Source organism: Pithys albifrons, chromosome Z (assembly GCF_047495875.1).
Source record: "Pithys albifrons albifrons isolate INPA30051 chromosome Z, PitAlb_v1, whole genome shotgun sequence".
Classification (NCBI taxonomy): Eukaryota; Metazoa; Chordata; class Aves; order Passeriformes; family Thamnophilidae; genus Pithys; species Pithys albifrons.
In genome coordinates this window covers 76,297,834-76,318,084 of record NC_092497.1, presented here as the reverse complement: position 1 = coordinate 76,318,084, position 20,251 = coordinate 76,297,834, and the positions used below count along the sequence as shown (strand labels likewise).

At 36.5% G+C, this 20,251-nt stretch overlaps 1 protein-coding gene across 3 annotated transcripts in view; it reads right to left on the bottom strand.

The window, feature by feature from the left end:
• The window catches only part of AUH (AU RNA binding methylglutaconyl-CoA hydratase), a 113,538-nt gene that overhangs the window by 72,305 nt on the left and 20,982 nt on the right, over positions 1–20,251 (bottom strand). For 2 of the 3 annotated variants that reach the window (XM_071581587.1, XM_071581585.1), the window contains exon 4: positions 2,427–2,513. The exons of the other annotated variant lie outside the window; for it this stretch is intronic. In XM_071581587.1, coding sequence (XP_071437688.1) covers positions 2,427–2,513 — 87 coding nt within the window. The remainder of the gene's footprint in view (positions 1–2,426; positions 2,514–20,251) is intronic. 3 annotated transcript variants of the gene reach the window in all.

Below are 20,251 nucleotides of genomic sequence, written 5' to 3'. Positions count from 1 at the left end.
TTTTACAAGGGTACGTAGTGACAGGATAAGGGGAAATGGCTTCAAAGTGAAAGTAGATTTACATAAGATTTTAGGAAAAAATTCTTTTCTGTGAGAGTGGTGAAGCACTGGAACAGGTCACCCAGGGAAGCTGTGCATGGCCCATTTCTGGCAGTGTTCAAGGCCAGGCTTGATGGAGCTCTTAGCAGACGGGTCTACTAAAAGGTGTCCCTGCCCACAGCAGGGGGTTGGAATGAAATGATCTTTAAGGTCCCTTCCAATCCAAACCATTCTGTAGTTCTATGACTTTTAAAGAAAAAAAAGGCTCTGCAAAGACGCTTCAGAAAAATGTTAGATTCATCGTATAAACACACCTTCTGTTGTTATAATGTGTTCAAAAAAACCCACAATGCAACAAAGATGTATATACTATAAAATACATCATGTGACCTAAACATTAAAGCTACTTATATAGTATGCATGGTCAAACATAATGATATGATAACAGACCAGTAATATGAGAAGTGGTAACTCAATATTCTTCTCTATTCCTTTGGAAATTAACTTGAAGAATCTTCCAATGACTGTTCTGTTTATTATTTTAAAGTGGAAATGGTAAAATGGGAAGAGGGATGGAGTAATAAAACGGGGAAGGGAGAAGGTGGAGAAAGGGGCAAAGATGGGAGAGACACTTAATCAACTTAGCAAAAAGTTTTGTTACAGTATCAGACAAGGGCTGTATGTTCAAATTCTTCCTGTTTTCCAACCAGTGGCATGTTTCATTGCTATTACATCCCCACACAAACCCTTCTATCCTGGTGCTTCACTGACCTAGATTCTCAAATATTAATTTCACTTGCTCACAAGTCACGCTTCTTTCTTGAGAAAGAGACTAGAGATCAATGAATAAAAGCAGTCACAGAGGTTTCCTAAATTTCAAGTAATTTACTGTTAGCATAATGATCCACTGTAAACCTTTTAGATAACATTGAAAATTTCCTTAGATATTTAGTGGTTAAACACTCTAATAGGAATCTAATAAAGATGAAGACTATAAAACATTTTTCTCAAAGTTTTTTCAACTCTGAGGTAAAACAAAGCATCAAATCACTGTGAATATTTTCCAGTCATTCCGTGTAGACTGCCAAATTCAAATACTTCCTTAGACTTCAGAAATTTTCTCAGTTAAAAACTTGAAAATACTTGAATTAAAACCCCCTATTTACTAATCATAGCAAAATTTTGAAACCAGTTGCCCCTATTTAGATATTAATAGCAGCCCCAAGTATCTCCAGTAACCTCAGGGCAAGGAAGGCTGAAAAATTATTATTTAATGCTAGGGAAGCCTCCCAAAATTCTTACAAAGTAAATGAATGGATCAACTCGTTGCCACTTGCGTGGCATTCCAATAAAAGGGCAAACAGGAGCATGACATACAGTATGAGCTGCAGGAAATTAATGATCTATGCACTTCTAGGTATCTTACAGATTTTACCAATTTAAAGAGCCCTGAGGGTCTACTTCACTTCAAAGACATGACATTTATTTGAGGGCACAAGCATTTCCATGAGGTACCTAATCAAAGATTCATTCTTCGGCAGTTTGTCATTTATCTGAAAAAACATACTAGTATCCATTCATAACATTCTGTCAAAGCAGTATCTGACACAGTGTTCTTAAGGAAATGTATCTAAAAACATTTTCTGAGAAATTATTTCATCCTCAGAGTTTTGTGCCAAAATTTAAAGTGACAGAATGCTTCATATGTAAATTAATTGCTTCAAACTTGGAAGACTACACTTCTCTTTTCAACAGAACATATTGATAATAACCTGTTGAAAAACAATTATATTAAGACTGATCATCAGAGATGTAAAAATATAATTATCTGATCATGAATTCAAAATGCAAAACTTATGTTCCTTAAAAACTGGCACAAGTTTATTAAAGCTTCAAATTATTAAGAAGTTACTAGACCAGAGCAAGTGTATATTAAACAAAATTTTAGAAGGCGTTAGCAGCCAAATTTCTACCAGCAGCTGATGTTTGATATGTTTATAAAATGTATTAGACCATACAAACTGTACTGACCACAAGAATTCAACAGTAAAAATTAAATTCTACAGGACTTGGATGTCACTGAATAATCCATCCTTTATGAAACCAGCAGGAAAAATCATCTCTATTTCAGCTGAGACTTAGCTTTTTCTAGCATTCTTTAAAAAAGTCCAACTCAATTTGGATCATTTTAGAAGAATAAATGCACCATGATTCATATTTATCAATACACTCAATAATCCTTATGAGTTCCTTCCACTCCAGGAAGGGTGATATGATGCTAATTATGGCCATCCTACTACCTGACAAGATTTAACTATGCATGTTTATGTCATTCCTCTGATCTACCCTTCTCAGATTAAAATTATAGTAAGGGAGAAGTTACATACCCAATTCATTAATAGTTGCTCTTGCTCTTGAGACAAAAGAACTAACTTCACTTGAGTGCATTTTTGCCCTTTCTTTAAGGTCAGCACCTGTAAGTGACATTTCACATACACATTAGCAAGCTGTATATAGTATTGTTAATACATTTTCAAAAGGAAAATATTTCTTCATTCATAAAAAATGTAAGTCTACTTTTAGACAAGGAGTTTAAATTGGTCACACTAATTTTCCACAGATTTCAAGGAAAACATGAGCTATTTGTCAAGAAAAACAAACAAACAAAAACCAAACAAACAAAAAGATAAATTATTCATAATCAGATTTTCTTTAAGTATATTCTTCCCAGTGACATATCTTCTCATCAAAATTGTCTGAACAATAGCATTTAAGCTTATAGTTCATCTGACACACTATTTTGTTTTCCCAACTGTGTCACAAAGTCTTGTTTTTCATATTGTGCTTTTGTTATTTTTTATTGGTATATCATACAATACCTAGGGTACATGGCTTTACATTTACAGACTATATTTATCTAAATAAAAATCCTACAGTAGACCTAGTACCATTTTTCAACTCATATTCAACTCATTTACTGAAATGTATTTTTGAATAAATTATATACCATCATCCTTTTTGTTCTTAAAAAAAGCCACAGCTTGAAAACTATTATCTATTTCATCATGAATATATGAAAATTACTCTGTTCAACAAGCATACTATAACTAGACACAGATACAAACATGTTTTTAAAAATTCACTTATAGGAAAAATTGACATTTTCTCTCATGAGTATGTAAAACCCAAAAAGATAAATAATAATAATAATAATAATAATAATAATAATAATAATAATAATAATAATAATAATAATAATAATAATAATAATAATAATAATAATAATAATAATAGCTAATACACAAGTCCATATTTCTTACAGAGGAAGAATACATAAAAGAGACAAAATCTGCATAGACAGACACATTTATTCTCCAAACAGATGAAACAGTCACACGGCAACTTAGCATGCATTTTTTCCATTTTGAAAAAATTGATCTATTGTGCTAGTCTCTTGGCATATGTGTGAAAAGGCTAAACAAGGCCAATCACCAACGTTAAAAAAACCAGTTTTGTGTTTCTGTACCCTGAGAACCAAAATACCATCCATTCAAGAAGATGCATTGAACTCAGATTAAGTTAAGACTGTAACTCAGAGTTTCAAGATATGCAGTCATAGATTTCCCCTTTTACCTTTACGGACTTAACTCCTGCCAGGCCCTCCTGAGCCTCTTCAACAAATGTAAGTTTTAAACATACTTTTGTTGACAGCATTAGTTGTAATTCACAACTCCAGCCTAGTTCTGTGAAAACCAGTATCTTGATCTGACATTTTCTGATGGACATTCAGCTGTTGGTTTAAAGCACCATGCCCAATAATGCAGCTCTACATTTCCCCTTCTACTTCCATCATAACAAAGCTTCTTATTTCACCAGGACTTCTAGTCTGCTTCTATGTATGTCAATACAAAAACAACGAAGTGTCAGTTCTGGCTGCATTTCCATGTTTCCCACATCAAGTTCAATTTGCACTAACAACCTTCTAGGATGTGCCTCACATGAAGACAGTATGACAGGCCAGTTGAGCAGACATCGATAAATTTATGAGTAGAAAACCAGAATTACTATGGTCAAGTCTGCACTGCAGCAAAATTGTAACTGCAATCTCAGTAATTCACAATCACTGCATAAAACCATCTTGCCAGGAGCCTGAAAAGCAAAGAAAATTTGCATCCATAAAACCAGATAGAACTCTGAATCACATAAAACTGCAAGCAACTTACACAAATGCATTTATGTATAGAGTTCTGCAGCTAAAAGGAGCTTTATGAAATGTCATGTCAAAACCTGCTTTAAAAGTTACATAAGCAACTGTGCAAAGGCAAAACATATAATTTATTTATATCAGTTAATGTCTGGGTCTAGCTTTGCACCTCCATCCAAATCATTGCCTATATAACAACAACAAGAAACCATGTGCTTTATTCACAAAAAAATTACTTGGTTGTGCAATCCAACACACTTAAATTCTTGTTCACTGGGCATACCCTTGAAAAGCATTACAAAGAAGAACCTAGTGTTACTGTTAATAAAATCTTCTGTTAATATAAGACTAAGACAATTTTTAAGTTTTTATTTATTCAGATTAATGGAAAAATAGGACTCAACCAAAATAACCTCAACCCTTCTAAAATAAAAACCACACAAACTGCAGCCCTCTTTCTTCAGTTACAATATATATTTTCTTGAAGACCTTTACAGCAATCTATTACATTTTCAACAAAAACTGTGCATAAAAATAGATTAAAATGTACCTTTTAATTTAAAAGTAGTGATTTTAATTACTGTGAAAAAATTTCAGATCTTAGTACCATAACTAACTTTCACAATCTAACATTTCCCCTTCTGAGTGTTTCTCCTGTATAAATGCCAAGGAAGTGGAATGAGTCCTTTTTGTAGCCCTTTTTCTATTTTAGCTCTCCAAGGCACAGTAATGGTAACTGCAGCTTTCTCAGAGGGGAGAATTTTAGTCAGAAGCCGTTCACCACACTCCAAAAGAACATACGCCTTGGAATCCTCTGGTTCACACGAAGAAGAACTGCCACCAACTTAATACTTTTGTTCCTGTTGTAAGATTTGACTACTGGTCAAAGAATTATTGAAGAATTCTGTGACCCATATAGCAGAGAACTATTCATAAACTTCTTCAAAATCTGTTCTCAAGTCAGCAGTAGAAAAGTTGAAGTTCCTGAGGATAGCCACGAAGTAAGCTGCAGATTGAACCAGAGACTTTGCTCTCTCAGCTACTGAAATCAAAGACCTCTCCTCTCACCACAAGTTTTCTCCTTCAAAGTAGCTGAAAATAGTATTTGCTCAACTGCTGAGAGCAAGAAAGTAGATAAGCTTTTCAAACCACAAAAACTCTGACACAATGAACCTCTGCAACTTTCCCATGAGCCACAGCTGAAATCTGTGGACATGTCAGACTCATTTGCTTTCCTACATCTACTCCCAGCAGACTCCAGGAGCTGTACTGTGGGTCTATTACTCCCAACCACACTGAATACAGGGCTCTCTAAGCCCTTCTACCAAAGACAGAAAGGGCAAACTTGAGCTACCAGTGAGCTGAGGCAAACTAACTGTTGCAGTTTTGATTACACAGTGTAATTATGTCCCTATATCCATCCAGTTTGTAGTGGAGCATGAATGATTGTTCTCTCCGCATGACATCTTCCGGCATCTCGATGCTAATTGATTCTCATCTGCTCAAAGTAGTAACAAAAGCTAGTCAAAACTAACGATGATTTTAGGAGTCATGCTTCCCAATTCTCACCTTTCTGCTCCCAGCATTTTATTAACTCCCTTCTAAAGATCATGAAATGCCATTTTCAAATTACTGTCTGCTATTATAGGACAAAAGAGAAGCGTCACAGCGGAAGACTACATTGACTGTTGTCATCAGCTTACATTAGGATTTGGTCAGTTACTCTTCACTTATGAATAAACTCTTACAGAATCAATTTAATTCACAGAAGTATCACTTTCAGATTTACACAGCAAACTGGTAGGAGTCTGCTTGAAAAATACCAGCATGAACAGCAGTCTTTCAGAGACCTGCTGTGCAGCAAGTACCTACACCAGTCTTTCCAGATCAAGGCTTGAAACTGATGTGAGGAGGATTGTATGCTGTTTTAAGGCCACCTACACTTCTACTGAGGTTTGTCAAACCAACAGAAAATGTCTGTTTGACTTTGATCCATCACTTTCTTACTTCCCTTCTCCAATAATGGAAGAAAATAGTAAGGTTGGGTGGTTTTGGTTTTTTTACCTTACTTCTTCTAAGCATGAAAACCCTGTCAGAATAACTTTCTTTTTCCATGGTTTTAAACATTAGGCTACTCTCCACAGCTGGCTGTTGTACACTGTCAGTCGAAAGAGTATTCACAGCATGTGTCTGACTTCCATTTCACAATGATACAAGAGAAAATGCTTATTTGAGAAAGCGAAGGGCAGTGCAGCAAGATGGGCACATTGCTGTTATTCACAAGCATTTTTCCAGCTGTATGTATGTATGACAAGGATGGCTATTTAACTTAGAGAACACATCAAAGGAAATCAAGTTTTACAGTGATTACTCTGACCTCTCTTGACTCTTGCCTTTTTTGGATATTTCACAAACTTTCTAAACAGAATTTATATACTGTTGAAAAGCTACGTGTTGTTTTTGGAAAATATGTTCCAACATCTTTGTATAAGCCTCACTTTCCAAATACTGTAAATGCCTAGAAATCTTCTTGTATACGCTGTTCTATATTACTTACAAAACACACCAGAAAATCTCAAAACAAAAAAGGCATAAAATTTAATGGTTTATATGTGATACTTAAAAAATTAACTTTATTCAATACATTATTTGTTTTTAAAAATAAGCCTTTTAGAAAGCTGGCACACCAAAATTAAACAGTAAAGTTATTCTACCAAGTGTCAAAAGGTTCCTGAAGTGTCTTCTGTCTGAGAAAAGGAAGTGACACATGCACAGACATTTGAGATAGAATAAAGTACTACATTCTTAGCGTAGCAATGTTATTTTGAGCTTGCCCTTTGATCTTACCAAACAAATCAACCAATTCTGTCAAGACAATGAAACTTCAATAAAGAAGTGACATCAGAGAGTATCAGAAGACACTACACCCAATTCTTCTGTATCTTGTCACCCAGAAATAAGAACAATGAAAAAAGCAAAATGCAGAGGCATCCCCTATCCAAACACACAGGTTAAGGAATTTAGGAAGGCAACTTACAATGCTTTCAGCTAGTAGTACAAAACATGCACTACTTCGCCAATTAAAAGGTTAAGAACTCCACATCATAATCCCACACAAAGCAATTTAGCAGACTGTGAATTAGTATCGCTCCTTCTCTACATATAAGTAAATAAAATACTGAGGCAAAGGGCCAACTTTGACATAAATTGCAGATTAACTTATAACCACTACCAAAAAAAATTCCATTAAGGTACCTATAAATATCTCTCCTCAAAGGAAGATACGTGCATCTCTTAGGGAACTCATTGCAAGAAATCCAAGTTCAGCTGAAATCATTGGTAGAATCTCAATACACTTCTATGGGGTTAGGAATACTCCAAAAGGAAGCTGTACATACATACACTGTAGACAAATTCAAAACAAGGAAGATTTACCTATACTTGTCCAAATTTCCAGGAATTTCAGACATAAAGCTTTTACATCCTGAAATCTATTTAGGACAATTTAACTCCCAACTAACAGCAACTGCAACATCTCATAAAACAATTGTATTTATTCTAGAGATAGTGTCTAGTCTAACACAAGTAAAACTTTGTTAACATAGTAACAGGTTATGAATATTATTTAGTTGTTATATGCTTCCAGTTTATAGCCTTAAAGTCCTTCTAAAAATCCAAAAAGCATGACTTAAATTTTATTATAATAGTTTCATCACGTAGATTAATTTTTTTTTTGTTTTCAACTAACATTTTATTATAATAATGTCACCATGTATGTTAATTATTTTTATTTTGCTTTCAACTAACATTTTTCTGTGTGTAAAGCTATATACTTGACAAATCACAGCACAAAACAATGTCAGTGACTACAGAAATCTGTAGTCCACATAAAGGAAAAATGTTTTATACTTTACAAAGTATCTTGAATACAAATGGGTTCAGTTTGCTCAATCAAGGACAGAATGCATCATAACTACTGACTGTTTGGACAACCTTTCAAAAAGCAACAAAAGAAATTACCACCCATTTGGTAGAATAACAGACAAATCTAAACTGAAAGGAATCTCTAGAGAATCACCTGCTGCAACCTTCTGTTAAATGCCCAGCCCTAGATAGGTTATCCAGTGTCAGTCCACGTCTTTGAATACTGCTGGCAGGGGAGATTCCACCACTTCTCTGGGAAAGTTATTCCTATGTTTAATTCTTAATTAATTCTTAATTAACCTTCCCACAATGGAAAAATCTTCCTTTTATTCTTTAATATGGATGCAATTCTCCTAGAGCAACCTGTGCCCACTGCCTCTTCTTCCACCACTGTATACACCCTTGCAAAAAGAGTACTTTACTCTGAATCTACCAGGCACAGGAAGACCAGCTCTGTCTCCCTCCTCAGCAATCTCCAACCCTCTAATCACCTTATGCTGGTCTACTAAGTGCTGAGTAGAATAAGCACATGCCTTGATCCATTGATGGTTCTCTTCCAGATGCAGTTTATGACACTGTTTGCCTTCTTTACTGCCACAGTACACTATTAGCTCATGTTAAGCTCGCTGTCCTCCAGAACCCACAGGTCTCCTTTGCAGCAGAGCTATACCCTAGCCAGTCTGTTCCCAGCCTGTTCTGCCACTGAAATTTACAGCTCCAGGTGCAGTTCCTATTTATCTTTGTTAAAACTCATGCAATTTTTGCTGGTCCAATTTTCTGGGCTGTCAAGCTCTGCTGAACAAATGGTGGCTCCTCCCTCCCACACATCTCCCTCTCTCTCACTTTGGCTTTGAAGTCATCTGCAAACTCAAGCAAGGGTTTGGATCCTGTCATTAGAATATTTACAAACATATTCAACAGCACTACCAGAGCCCACACTGACCCTCAAGAAGCTCCACTCCAAGGATCACCTGGCAGTTTGCCTTTGAGCCATTAACATCACATTATCCTTTGATCTTTACAGGTGAGCCACTTTCCACAGCCTCTATGTCCAGAGTGTACCTTAGAACTTGTCTATAGAAATACTACAGGTGAACACATCAAGTGCCTTATTGAAGTCAAGGCAGACAGAACTCATAACTCTTTTTTCATCCACTGAATAGTGGTTTCATCACAGAAAGCATTATTTTAGTAAAGTACAATTCACAGTTGGTAAATCTGAGTTGTTTTTTCCCAGACACTTCCTTGTCTTTAACATGCCTTCCCAACTTCCATAAACACCCATTCCATAACTTGCCCTGAGAATGAAGTCAGAAGTTTCCCAAATTTTCATTTTTGCCGATGGGTATAATATTTGCCTTTTCCCAGTCACTTCAATGATCTTTCAAATAAGATAGATGGTGGACCAACTCAGATGCATCCAAACAGATCCTGTTCATGTGTATGTGTTCAACTGGTACAGTTGGACCTTAATTCAGTCCTCCTTTAGTGTGAGTGGTTTGCTGCTTACTTGCTGTTGCTTCTTGGCACAGAGACTTGCGAGCTGACCTTTCCCAAGCAGACTTAAGCAAAGAGAAAATGGGATACTTCTACTTTTCCTGTGTTGTTCATAATTAAGCTTCCAGTCCTGTGCAGCAGTGGAGCTACATCTTCCCTGACCTTATGCTTGCTACTACCATACCTAGAGGAATTTTTCTTATTACTCTTGACACCTTTTGCCCAGTCAAACTCCAGCTGAGCTTCTTCCATCCTTAGTATACCTCTGTCTAACTAAGCACTTAGAAAGTCTGTCTCATTTTGTAAGCGTAAGGTGAATAAATAACTCCTCCAAAAATACAAAAGGATATTCAAGAGAATAAAAAACACAAAAATATTTATTTTTTAAAGAAAAAAGTAGATATTCAAATCTAAAATGTTTAAAAGCTACAGAACACACAAAATAAACTTAAAATGTATGGAATATACTCCGGTGTATTCCTAAATATTTTCCAGTGTATTCCTAAATATTTTCAAATTGTCAATAGTTGTAAATCAGTTACAAATTCAGAACTGTAAGAAATAACACATCATTTCATCAAGAGTCATTTATTGTAGTTGTGAGGTATGAGAGATCTGAAAATTAAGGATAAAAAGTGAAAAAAATAGTACCAAAATATGAACTAAAAGAAGAACAACCAGCAACTTGCTTCAAAGAATCAGCTCCTTTTATGAGTATTACTGAAAAGACATTACAAAGCATTACAACTTAACTCTAAATTTTCTGTTCTCTGAGATTTTATATTTAAATTTTAAATCAAACGTGCATGTAACAGATAAAATTTATATCAAAAAATCATTTTCTCAAAGATAAGAGAACAATATATTATCGGAAAAACACGGCTTTGCACAACATCTTTTCTTTTTCTTTGTTTTGCTATTAAGGATAAATAAAAATCTAAGATTCACATAAACTTTGCCATTCCCATAGCAAACCTTGAAACTTTCCTTGGAAGAAAGACCCTACAACATTTAGTCTAAGTCCTCACAGGGCTTTATTCAAACTCTCACATCTTCTCTTACTTAACTTTTCCTTAATATTTATTTTTTAATTCTAAGTTAAATAGACAAGACAACCATTTTTATGTTAATCTCTGCATTTTAGCATATTTCTGTTGCAGTTTAACCCCAGCAACTAAGTACCACGTAGCCTCTTGCTTAGTCCACCTCCCCTGCCAATGGGGTGAGAATGAGAATGAGAAAAAGGGTTAAGAACAATTTAATAATGAAAATAAGAATAATCATCATCAATATCATCATGACAACAATAACTGATACAACAAAAAAAAGAGAGAAAAGTAAAACTCAAGAAAAATAACAAGTGATGCACAATGGCTCATTAGTCACTAATCAATGCCCAGATGATCCCTCAACAGCAACTGGCAGCTCTCAGCCAACCCCCCCAGTTTATATACTGGGCATGATGTTCCAGAATATGAAATATCCCTTTGGTCAATTTGGATCAGCTGTTCTGACTCTGCCCCTCCCAGCTTTTTGTGCACCTGCAAAATCCTTGACTTAGGGTAAGCACTAGTTAGCAGCAACCAAAAAGATTGGTGTGTTATCAACGTTCTTCTCACATGGAATCTAGAACACAGCACTGCACCAGCTACTAGAAAGAATATTAACTGTCCCAGAGGAAAAAAAAACTTTAATGATTTCAACAAAGGCAGGAAACAAAAAACAGAACAGTAAAGAAGTTAGTAATATATTACAAAATACTAAGCAAATGCTGAAAATCTTCTCATATACAACACAATGGAGAACTCCAAGTTACGTGTAAGTATTCAGAAATCAATTTTTGAAATGCGCAAGCTACTTAGAAAGTCATCACACTGTAAAAATCCAGAATTATTCAAAATCACTACAAGTAAGTGTACATATGCTTCTGGGGATTAGGAAGAAATCTGAGTATGCACTGTACTTTTAAAAGTAAAGGCAGTGCACTACCACGAGACCCACTGTAACAGTGAATTAATATACTAAAGAGCTGGCTGTGAAGTGTCAAAGAGCTCTAAACAGCACTGGTTGAAAGCACAAACCTATGCCTATCTAACTGGGTTATCTCTTAAGTTTTTGGTACTGTTACACAAACCTACTAAGGAGATTATGATATGTTTTTCATAACTGCCTGTTAAATAACATTTCAGCTAAGAAATTAGCTCATAACATATGGTTAGCACAAGGTTTTCAAAGCATCTTTAGTAATTTAAGAGAAACCACCTTTCGTAACTTAAGAGTAACTATCTACTTTCTATCATAATCATTTGCTTTACTGAATAGTAACCACCAATTCTGTTGCACACCTGAACAGACACAAATCTTTGCAAACACAACCTGCACTGAGTACAAAGAAAATGCACTTGCATGTGACTGTGATAAAATGCAAGGTGTATTCTACATTTCAAAATGAAATGAGAAGGATGCTCCCTGCAGTCAGTTTAGTTGAGGGAAACACAGTTTGGCATGCACGATGCCACGCATGTTTCCTACGTAAGTGAGTAATTTAAATAAATAATACTAATATTTTTAATGTAAGACTGTATATTCCTCAAGTTTACTTAAATGTGAACATGATTTTTAAGACAAAACTGATACTGATACTCTTCCATCTAAGACTTACTTTCACAGTTTCTCAGCATGGCTTGATATCTGCACTTTTCGGACGTATCCCCTCTGTGTCACAGAAACATTCCTAAGAATCATCAAATTGTGAAGAGCAAACAAAATGTCTGCAATTCCTATGTATTTGAGCCTGTGGCAGGATGCCAGTACTAAACATTCCTTCTGGTAAAATGGTAGTGGTATAGCTCTACCACTATATATTATCTTACATATATTGGAATAATTTACACAGAGAGCAGCATATTTAAAGCCCTAGAGAACTACCTGCTATATCAGTTCCCACAAATAGGATATTTCAGGAAGTACAACTCTGGAGGAGAAGAGGGGTTTGCCCTATTTTTTTTATTCTTTTAAGCTTTTGAATTCTAAGCCTTTCTGAAAGGTCCAGGTGCAAATTCACACATTTCCACTTCAAATCCAGGAATCCTGAACATAAATTACTAACGTGATATACAAAAGTTTTAGAATCCCCTTCCAATGCTTATGCTAATTCAGACCAGATACAGATTAAAGTCAGCTGGCTCTTTTTCCATCCTGTCTGTCCAGCTCTAAATTTAGACACACCCAACAATATTCCTATTAACCTTTTCTACTGCAAAAAAAAAAAAGGCATCATACACCTCACATGCCTTTCCTGAATTCATTTTCATTTGCAGAAGGGGGAAAAAAATGAATCATTATAAGGATATTAACCTCACCTCTTAAAAACAAAGTCTATTTTTTCCCAAACATCAATCAGTTTTCTTTGTGAAACTTTCATCATCCAGTACCTGTCTCAGACACCCTCTAGTTTCTATCCTCTTACAGCCCTACCACAGCAGGTCTTCATGAACTTTCCTCCATGACACGTGAATGAGATCAGTAGTGCTGGTTTTGGCTGGAGAAGAGTCAATTTTCTTCACAGTGTCTAGTATGGGGCTGTGTTTTGGACTTGTGCTGAACACATCACTGTTAACATAGAGATGTTTTTGCTATTGCTAACCAGGTCTTACTCAGAACCAAGGCCTTTTCTGGTTTTCATACCGCTGCGCTGGGAAGGGAAGCTGGGGCTCCATGGGAGGCTGGGAGAAGACATAGCCAGGACAGGTGACTCAAACTGACCAAAGGGATATTCCATATTATGACATTATGCTCACTATATAAAGCTGGGAAAAAGGAAGAAGTTGGGGGTGTTTGGATTGATCACGTTTGTTTTCACATGTCACCACTACATTTGGTGGGTCTCTCCTCTCCTGGAGATGCCTGAACACCTGCCTGCCCATGGGAAGCAGTGAATTGATTCCTTGTTTTGCTTTGCTTGTGTGCCCAGTTTTTGCTTTTCCTACTAAACTGTCTTACCTTAACCCACAGGTTTTCTCACTTTTACTCTGCTGATTCCCTCCCTGATCCCACTGTTGAGGGAGCGAGCAAGCAGCTGCATGTGCTTAGTTGCTAGCTGGGGTTAGATGACACCAGTACTGGTGGAAAGGTACAAGAATAGCACAGCTACTTGTTTCCAAACAGTAGATTAAGGTAATATTAATTTTGATTCTGTGCTATGTCTCACTTCTAGTGACTTCTGCCAGGCTAACAAATCAGGACTAGAAGAAGACGGGCACGAAGACTGCAGATAGATATAGAATCAGTGGAAAAGATGCAGAAGGAGAAGACAGTAGTGGCAGTAGTGAAGGCCAGCTAGTAAGTGGCCAGGAGTCACAAGGACAGGCCTTTAGAACAATCAGATCTTGACAAACCTGTCTGCCCCAGTCTTAGAATAATTCCCCATAAAACATCCCAGCTACAGGACAAGACCATGAGTTTACATCATGGTAACGATAAATACCAGCATTTAATAAAAAACACTATATGTTGCAATTACTATTCAATTTAGAGCATTTTCTTTTTAAATGAAACGAAACAAAAAAGTTATTTCCTATATCATTTATTTTTCTATGTTATTTCCATAACAGGATTACAGAAGTTCTTCTTTAGTCATTTTGGTAGTCTGAACACCAAACTTCCTCCAACTACCTTTTGCTTTCAAATTCAACCTTCACTAGGAGGACCCTTACATTCAACATAACTGAATTCTTACACAGAATAGCAAAGTTCAAATATGACAAGCATAAAAGCTGCATTGTTTACTCATTATTTTGCTCCAAACTAATGGTGCAATCCTTAATTGTGATTTTATTTATTCTACACCTTCCATGACAAAATCCTCTCAAGACATCGGCAATAGAGTTTTTGTTCTTTAAACAAAGAACTAAAACTAATTTACTTAATAGAATATATGGCTATTTTACCTACTGAAAAAGTAGTATTAATGTACTACCACACCTGCGCATCCACTGCAATAGCTTTGCTAATATCTAACACCTATAATGGCAACTGACACACAGTTTTCTATCTTCTGATTCCTAACAGGACATTCCTAAGAAACTTGCTAGTGCTGAGATTCTTTATCCTTCTTCTCAAACCTTAAATGAATATTCAGATCGAACATTCTTACTAAATAATACTAAGCCTTTCATCTCAAGAAAGACATGAACGCACTCAAAATTTCCAGCAACCTGCTGTTTCTTCCACTTTGACTTCTAGTAAGTTCAGTAATCAAACGCAAAAGGACATCTTTCATAGCACTATTACAGATGACTGATTCAAATACTTTGCCTATATCATATATCTCATCATTGCATATAGGGTTTTTTAATGTTAAAAGAAATTGATATTGCTAAGTTTATCTATTTTGATTAACAGTAAGTACAAAAATAGTTAACACCAGCACACCCAGTTTTACGAGCTCTAAATAGAAAAGGAGGAAGTGTGTTGTTGTGGTAAAAAAGGAGAAAGTCAGAATTTCTTCTAAAGAACTCCTGAAGTTAGTACTCAAGCATACATCCAATTAAAGAAAGGAGGAGTTCTTCCAGAGAAAAACCACAGTTTGAACCATGAGATTACCTGAATGCAGACAAAGGCATAGGCGAAAGCCTTTTTCTTCTTTTTCACTACCCTTCATTCCACCCCTTAATTTTGAGGGCATCACCCAGTATCTCTTTGGCAGACGTAGTTATATTGGTCTACTAGCTGGAAACTTCAGCAGGTCAAGATCCAATGACACTGGATTCTGTGCAGCTATGCAGCAAGTGATACTTTCAATGGAACATTTAAGGCAGCATGTAAATAATACATACATATATACATAAAAATAAAGACATCTTGTAAAGAATGTCTGCAACAATAATCATGTCTTGTTGTCTCCCAGTTGCAAAATGATCATTCTTGATGCATACATCAGACCACAAACAAAGTTGAGGAAAGACTTGAAGCAATGGCCTTAGAAAGACTGTAAGATGACAAAACTGAGTTTGACTAGAAACCTTTTCAAGCTATAGCAAGTAAGAAGAACAAGGATATTTGTGAGAAAACTCAAACTGAAGAAGAAAAGTCTTCAAAGTAAAAGATAGAGAGCTCAGCTTTTGCCACTTGTGGTCTATTTGGAAAGCTTAAATCTAGAACTACAAAAAAAATGCATTAAAATGGCTGGTATTGCTGTACAAACATCTCTGGCTCATATTAATACGGGGTCAGCACTTAAGGCCAAAGTCTTGCCATTCTAAACAGTACTGTGTGAAAGTAATGACAAGTAAGTAGTTACATGAGTAGGAACACCTCTTAATTATCCTTTGTTGACACAAAAGTCAAGACATGAAACCAGCAGCTGTAATTCTATTTCTCACACCACCACGTTAAGCAGCTCACAAGCAGGTCTTCCCCTTACTCCCAACGTCACCAAAGGCTTCAACCTGAGTAAGAAAAATAAATCAAAGTGCTTGCAAATAGCAAAATCTCCCATTCACTGAACATATTTTCAGCACTAATATTGTAAACTCAATTCCATTTTCTAAGGGCTTGTTATTTTAAGATACTCCAGAGATATTTGATCTCTTCTATTTTTAAAAGACGATCCAATAGACTTGTCAGCAAATTACTTTAGAGAAAAGAAGAAAGAAGATGAAAGGAGATACAACACTGGAATATTACTTGCCACCTGGCGGGGCTTAACAAATTATATAGACTGGTGATATTTGCGCTCAGAGCTCAATCGCTTAAAAACCATGTCCACCCACACACATTCAGCATGTTCCAGCTGGTGAAAAGAATCCCATAAAGACAAGGTAAAACACCAACAAAATCCTATTTTAGATGTGAATTTCTTATATGCTACAAACCCCTGATGCTTCACAATTAATATAAACTACCTACATTACACTGTAAGATGCTGAGGGACACTGTAAACAGCTACCTACCTACCTGCAACTTCTTATCATTAAATGATTTGGAGGGGGGGGAGGATTGCATTTTGTCAAAACAGGCAGGATCTGACTAAAAGTCGCAGCATTTCTTTTACTTACTGGACGTTTTTTTCCATATTTGTAACAATTAGCACACACATACACATATCTTTGCAGTGTGACCTATTTGACACCATTTATAAAAGCAGGTATGAAAGTAACTGTTGCAAACTCTCTGAAGATGAAAAGTGCCATAGATTCAGATGTGTTTAAATACTTCTGTCACACGATCATTTTATTTATTCTTTTCAAGAGCAAGTGGAAAAGAATTCTTTACCATGCAATAACTATTTTTTCCATGTGTTGCACACATGCATTCTATTTCCAGGACACATTACCACCAAGCATATGAGATCAAATTATTTTTGACAGCAGGTTTTCTCAGCCAAGGATATAAATGGCAAAGCAGGCTCAGTTTCCTCACCAGTAAAGAAATGAGGTGCCACAGGCACTCAGTACTCCAGAGTAAAAGGTTATTTAACTTAACACTGTGTACAATGACAACCTGCCTCAGACAACTGTGAAGAAAACAGCATCCTTTCTTCACAAAGCACCATGCCAAATACCCGCAGACATGACATGAGTATTTCAAATGGAAGTGACTGCTCAACTTGACTTAACAATTATGGAAGAGATCTGGACCTCAGACAGTGCAGTGGGAAAGTCAAAAGTCCAGAAGTTCATAACAGAAGGTAAAAATAATTAAGTTCCTCACCTAAGAACAAATGCATTTACCAGCAATGTCCTGGGTAGCAAAGGACTAGCCAGCCAAAAGTTACCCTTACCAATTTAATATGACCAGGGTATATCAATAATCTGTTCCTTTCTGTTAAAGTGATCTTCACGTGTTTCAGTCACTTCAAAACCACAAGGTTTTAAACCATTTTATATGGAGTACAGAGGATTGAGTGTAATTTCTGACAAAAAAATGAATCCATGTGCTAGTCCTGAAAGTGTAGTAAAAGTTCTAGCCAACACCTGAAAAGAAGCTTGCAGCTATTGAGGAGGTGCAAGACAGTCTATGACAGACATGGAATTTATACATAATAAACAAGCAATTGCTCTCCCTTAACTGGGATTTGAAGATGATGAAAATAATGAAACCAAAATGAACTAAAATAGCTATTCTCCACCACAATCATATTAAAATGGGTCTGCATCATAGCATCATAGCATCATTTAGGCTGGAAAAGACCTCCAAGGTTATGGAGTCCAATTGTTCACCTAACAGAGCCATGTCCACTACTAAACCATGTCCTAAGTGCCACATCTACACATGTCTTAAAACATCTTCAGGGACAATCTTGGACTCAATCAAACACCCCTACTAACCTGTTATAATCACCAAACCACAGACAACTTGATACTAAAAAAATTCTATCTAATACAGTCCTGTATGTTTTCTGGGCAATAAATATGCAAAGTTGTCTTGGGAATATAAAAATGTATTTATTATAGAGATGTGCAAGTGGCTTGGAAAAATAAAGTTCCTGAATTGTCTTTATGCCAGTCAGGATGCCAACTCAGCTCTCAAGAGATCACCCCAAAAAAATAAAGATAAAAAATTAAATGTATATAGAGAACTTTTTCTCCATTTCAGATGAGGATAGTTGAAACAATAGGCTTAAAGCAAAACCACACTGCTGATGCAGGCCTATAAAGAAAGACAGACAAACAACATTTTGTAATTTAGGAATACATCTCGAACTCATAATCTAATACCTAATACTCTTAGGTCCTTTCAGATTCCAGTAAAAAATGGAATTGTACTGTTATGGGTTCACCTAGGTGGGCCTAGATTTGGGCTCTGACGTTTGGACTAGGCCGAAGCTGTCAGCTGACTTGAGCTGGGCTGAGCTGACAGCTGACCTCTTCTAGCCAGTAACTTTGTATTCCATACCACATTATGACATCATCTCCAGGGAAGGAGGAACCAGTGTGGGAGTGGTTAAGGCAGTTGCTTCTCAGCCCTCCTCTTGGGAGGATGCACGATGCTGTCCCAGGGGGGATGGAGAGGACCAGGCCCATCACTGGCTCACAGGGTACCTCAGGAAAGTAAAATGTGTTGTTCTGGGTCTCTCCTTTCTGCTTGAGTTTGTCTCCCTGGGGAATAAGTCTTTTCTTAAGTAATGTGTAGTTAAGACAGTAGAATTTGTGTTCGTTATGAAGTTGAGGTGGGAAACTTGTTGTTCCAGACTTGTGTGAGTGTCTATTTGTACTCTCTTCTAATTGTCTCTTTCTTTCTGTAAAAATATATGTAGTTTTAGTATAAACGTGGTTTGAAGTGTTTTTTTTTCCTTTCCCCCCTCTTTTCCTCCCTTTCCTTGGTGTTAGGAGGGAGGCTTTTCTCTCTGTGCTTGGGGGGGTTGGCAGTTGCTTATCTCAAACCAAGACATGTACACATGTAAAACAGTGAGGATAACAATCCCAAGAAATAACCTCTCAAAGTTTATGCAAACTGCTAACCATGAAGGGCTAGAAGGACATAAAAAGCACTTCTCCAAAACCTGTGTTTCTATCTGAAGAGTATTAAAGGTACTTTTGGGTTAAAAATAGCTAAGAAGCACCTCCCCAAATAATATATTCTTAGTTCATCACTGCACTTTGAAAACAGAATGGGAAAAAAGAAAAACCTTCCAGCGCTACAACACCTGTTGGAACATGCTTCAAGCATCCCTCTAGCAAAGCTAAAAAGGAGTACGGTAACAATGCTGGTATTCATTACAGGACATTTTTGGAACTAATCCAGCTAATGACTCCACATCTCATTTTTTATGTCAGACAAAACCATAGTTTTGAATCTAGATGGCAGATAAGCCCTAACTCAGCTGCTTTCTCACTGTGCACTAGCAGGATGGAGAAGACAAAAGGAACAACAAAAGCAAAGCAAGGGCAGGGAGTGAGGAGTAGCTGTGTATGGAAAAACCACCTTGCACATTGAGATAAAGACAGTTTAATAAGTACGGGGGCAAAAAAAGGAAGAAAACAAATGATGCAAAAGAAATCATTCACCACACCAGACCAATGCCTCTCCAGTCCTGAGTAAGTTCTACTTTGGAAAAACAACTACCCAATTTTACTGCTGAGTATGATGTCATACATTATGGAATATTCCCCTTCTCAATTCAAATTGTCTGTTCCAGCTGTGCACTTTCCCAGCCTCTTGCCAACCCTCAGCTGACTGACTGGCAAAGTGAGAAGTAGAGAGGACTGTGATGTCGTGCAAGCATTGTTCAGCTGACAACTAAACACTGGTATCTCTTCAACACTGTTTTGTTCACCAATCTATAGCACAACACCATATGGGCTGCTATATGGAAAATGAATTCTGCCCCAGCTGTGCCCAGTAAAAGTTCTAGAGATAAGACCACTCGTACTTATGGCATTTGTTAGTGCACACGGCAACCACAAGCAGAACAGCTCCAATACTTCAAAATACCTACAGAGAGGTACAGAAAGCTGACACACATAAGGATATCAGAGGACTCACCTGAACTGCCCTGTGACTTCAGAGCCAAAAGATATCAATGATGATTGCACAGATATTCCTGTAGCTTTAAATACTAAATCAATAGTTAACTAGATTCAG